At 35.9% G+C, this 4,637-nt stretch overlaps 1 protein-coding gene across 1 annotated transcript in view; it reads left to right on the top strand.

The window, feature by feature from the left end:
• Positions 1-4,453, top strand: part of LOC128247874 (uncharacterized) — a 19,100-nt gene extending 14,647 nt beyond the window's left edge. Inside the window, exon 2 of the mRNA XM_052968077.1 lies at positions 4,302-4,453. Coding sequence (XP_052824037.1) covers positions 4,302-4,453 — 152 coding nt within the window. The remainder of the gene's footprint in view (positions 1-4,301) is intronic.
• Positions 4,454-4,637: the final 184 nt, after the last annotated feature.

Below are 4,637 nucleotides of genomic sequence, written 5' to 3'. Positions count from 1 at the left end.
ACGTTTCAGATATATATATATATATATATATATATAACTTTTCAGATATGTATATATATATATATATATATATAGCTAGTTTTAAAATCTCTAAGTTAGATTTAAGTAGTAACGATACTGAACAGTAAATTTTATTTGCCAACATAACGTAGCAGTTCTACACAGGACTATGTTACTCCCTTTTAACCCCAGGAAAATATCTTTCCCAGCTGGTTATCGACACGCAACTTGTGTCTGATATATTGTGAGCAAGGTAGCGACTCTTCTCCTCAAACCAGTAGACCATGTTTTCTAGGTCTTTTACATTTATATATACACAAACATATATGCATATTTATTAATATATACGTAAGTACGTAAATACTCATATACATATATACACACTCACACATATGTACATATATTTTGTATATGGAAAAACAGTTTTTCATTTAGCTATATGAATCAAATACTTACTAATTATATAGCTCGTGGAGAAAACATAAAATTCATTATAAGCCATTGTTTATCAGTAACAACACACAAGTGCACTCAAATTGTACTCTTCTTACTGGTAGTAAGACACAGGAACAACCTAAGTGATTTATAAATTCGGTTGCAAATGTCAAAATAGTAAACTTTGTATCTTCAACTCTTATATTGGACATACAAGTATGACTGGATTTTGCAGTTTGCATATATTTACAACAAGAGCTTTTGCAATGCACCACATCATGCATCATAAAACATGCAAACAAGGAAACAATAGTGTATAACATTACTATTCCCCACAGAATATTATGCAAAGCTAGTTGATTAATTATGGAAGTAATAATACAGCAACACAGTTCCTTAGTAAACACATGCAAACGGTATAGTACTCACGAAAGAAAATAAACACAAGACTGTTGGAGAATAAATCTAACGTCTATAACTCAAATTCTTGTGGTAATGTCTACACCAGTAGCATTTGGCCTTCACTTTTGAATAATGGTAGCAACAAACTTCAACATTTATTTTTCCCGAAGATGAAACTATGAAGCTCCATTAAAATTGGTTTAGGAATCTTACAGTTTGAAAGAATCTGCAAAGAACTCACTCAAAAGTATTTAAAATTAAAACCTTGCTTAAAAAGATAAAAATTATTACAAAATTGTTTATTCAATACATACACATTCATGCATACATACATACATACATACATACATACATACATACATACATGCATACATACGAGGCGGTATCAAAAGGTTCCCGGACGAGTTATGTTAAATAAAAAAAAGTAACTTGTTTACCTAAGTTTTAACGTCATCTCCTTGGAAATCGTCACCTTGCACAGCAATACTCTGGTCCCACGGTCCCTGCTACATTTGGAATCCGGCCCGGAATTCGTTGTCCGTAAGGGATTCGTGGACCTTCTGTGATTCGCTCAGGATCTGGGCAACGGTGTTACAATGGCGACCTTTGAGCTGCGTTTTCATCTTTGGGAAGAGATAGAAGTTCACAGGCGCTAAATTTGACGAATAAGGCAGGCGCGGAAGCGATACCATGTTGCTTTTGACGAGAAACTCGCGAGTGAAGAGAATTCGGTGACAGGGTGCATTGTTGTCGTGAAGAATCCAATTCTTCATGCTCCACAGATCCGGTTGCTTTCACTGAATGTTCTTCCTCAGCCGATTCAAAACGCCTCAGTAGAACTCTCGATTGATTGTCTGGCCATGGAGGTCGAATACCACATTTCCGGAGTGACCTTTGTGGATGTCATCCAGATCGCTCATCGTCTTCCAGAGACGTTCTTCCGATTTTAAAGCGTCCGTACCACTTGAAACATTGCGTACAACCCATTGCCTCGTCGCCGTAAGCTTGCCGGAAAATAAGGAATGAGGTGATTTCACTCACCACAAAATCCTAGATCCTCCGAACCAGACCCCCACTGTGGATGCACATACATACTTACATACATACATACATACATACATACATACATACATACATACATACATACATATAACTACTCTATCAACGACTCTATCCAGGTTACAAGTTCAGGTTTATACCTGTAATTATTGGGGCTCTAAGATATGTAACACACTGCCAAAATACCAATCTTGAGAAATAAGGCTTCTCAAAGTCAGAAAGGAAATCCAAGCCGACACTGGAACTGTAAGAATCTGTAAAACTTTCTGGAAGTTTATCATTTAAATATATATGAGCATGTCTAGATATGCAACTATATGCATGAGAATACATACATGAAACAAAACATATAAATCTGCACATATACATAATACCTACAAAAATACCCTGTTGATGTTGTTGAAATTCCAATGAAGGAGCCTTGGTTCTAGGTTAGAAACCAGCCCTTTCTCTATTGGCAAAAAATCTTGAAATAAAACTGAATAAAGACATACAAACATACAAACATACGTACGTACATACATACATACGTACATACATACATACATAATACATACATACATACATACGTACATACATACATACATACACGATCATGAGGAAGAGCCCGAAAGTGGCTATGGTAACTGATATTTGATGCTGTAGGGCTTTTCTCCCTGCATGCTGTTAGCGAGAATCAGTCTGAGCAAACCGAACCTTCTCTACACATCTGGAGATCTGACAAGTGTATCAGCGGGCTTTGACGGCTCGGTGACCACCACGCTTCAGGTTTTACACTGGAGTGGCTCTCACCTACATGAATTCCCTTACAGGGCTAGAGAGCTCTACCTTCACTGGAGTTGCAAGAATGGTGCGAAAGAGGGCGGTGAACTACCTGAGGGAATCCATTCTTTGATTTGCTGTCCATACTGACTACAATCCGTGTTTTATTGTCGAAGTTGACTGCCCTAGCCTTTTCCTTTCCCAAGACACTCACAAGATAATGAGGGTTTGTGCTTGGAATTTCGTCTATAACATGCTAATTACCTCGACAAATTCTACTAATCCGGCTCAGAGAAGACATGGAAACAAAAAGGGGTAGGAGATGGTTCCACACATCTCAAAACCCTCGAACTCCCTAACCAGAATCCAACTAGCAGATTCACATACATACATACATACATACATACGTACGTACGTACATACATACATCCATACATACATACGTACATACATACGTACGTACGTACATACATACATACATACATACATACATATATACATACATAGATGCATCATACATACGTACGTACACACATTCATGCGTACATACATGCATACATACAAACATACATAATACATCATATGTACACACGTACATCATACATCATGTATAAATACATACATACATCATACGTACATACGTATATACATTCATGAATACGTAGATACATCATACATACATTCTCACATACGATACATGAATACATAAATACATCATACATACATAGATACATACGATACATAGATACATAGATACATACATACATACATACATACATACATAGATACATACATACATACATACATACATACATACATACATACATACATGCTAAAATATTTGTCAGGAAGTAATTTAATTTTTTGTCGTTGCTCTAGCGATTTGATTTCGTGTGACTAATGGTTCCAGTCGCCTACAAATACCAGTTGATAGTAGAATTTTGCTTGTTGGCTCTCAACAAATCCAACAAAAGAGGTGACAGCATCTGTCACATACAAAGCAGATTCAAGAGACCGGGAACAGAGATTGCTCGCAATTTTCTATAGCTTGCATATCCTTTGTCAATTTGCTATGATGCATACACAAGCGCACACACACACACACACACACACACACACACACACACACACACACACACACACACACACACACATGTATGTATCATGTATATGTATGCATAATATACGTGTGTATGCATGCATGTATGTAAGTATTTATGTATGTATGCATGTATATAAATATACATACATATATATATGAATAAAAAGTTTTGAATAGTACAACAATGCACTATAATATAAAAAATGGACTATATGCATGTTGTAATTTAGTTATCTATAGTCGGATGATATTTCGGAATACAATTCCTTCTTCAGATATTCTTAGATGGAGTCGCTGCTATATGTGAATATCTGAAGAATATCTGAATATCTGAATATCTGAAGAATGAATTGTGTTCCAAAATATCATCAGACTAGAGATAACTAAATTACAACAGGTATATTGTCCATTTTTTGTATTGTAGTGCATTGTTGTACCGTTCAAAACTTTTTATTCATATATATATATGTATATATAACATTCCCTTCGCACCTACCTATGTTGATATATTTTATGATTTGTGTTTGTATTCATCTTTCAGATCAAGAATTCTGCAAGAAACTGAAGAAATCCCTGGTTACATCTCATGAACCACTGTGTCCTTGGTCATCTAATCCTAGTCCAGGTTGGGAAATTATATTTGATCATCCTTGTCTTTCTTTAGAAGCTTGTCATTTCCTGTTGAATTATTAGACTATAAGGTTACCAAGAAATGTATTTGTGATAGCCATTTATGTACGAGGGGGTGCTGTAATGTTCCTGACATTTAGGGTATTACAAAAGGCCTGGTTGGAGGCCCAACCTTCTGAGTTCTTTTACAGGGCTTAGAAAAACTGTAGAACTAATATCTCAGCTCTAATCTGAAGTATTGTCACTG

This window comes from Octopus bimaculoides, chromosome 5 (assembly GCF_001194135.2).
Source record: "Octopus bimaculoides isolate UCB-OBI-ISO-001 chromosome 5, ASM119413v2, whole genome shotgun sequence".
Classification (NCBI taxonomy): domain Eukaryota; kingdom Metazoa; phylum Mollusca; class Cephalopoda; order Octopoda; family Octopodidae; genus Octopus; species Octopus bimaculoides.
Note: the sequence above shows the minus strand (reverse complement) of the source record. Positions and strands in the feature narration are given on the sequence as shown.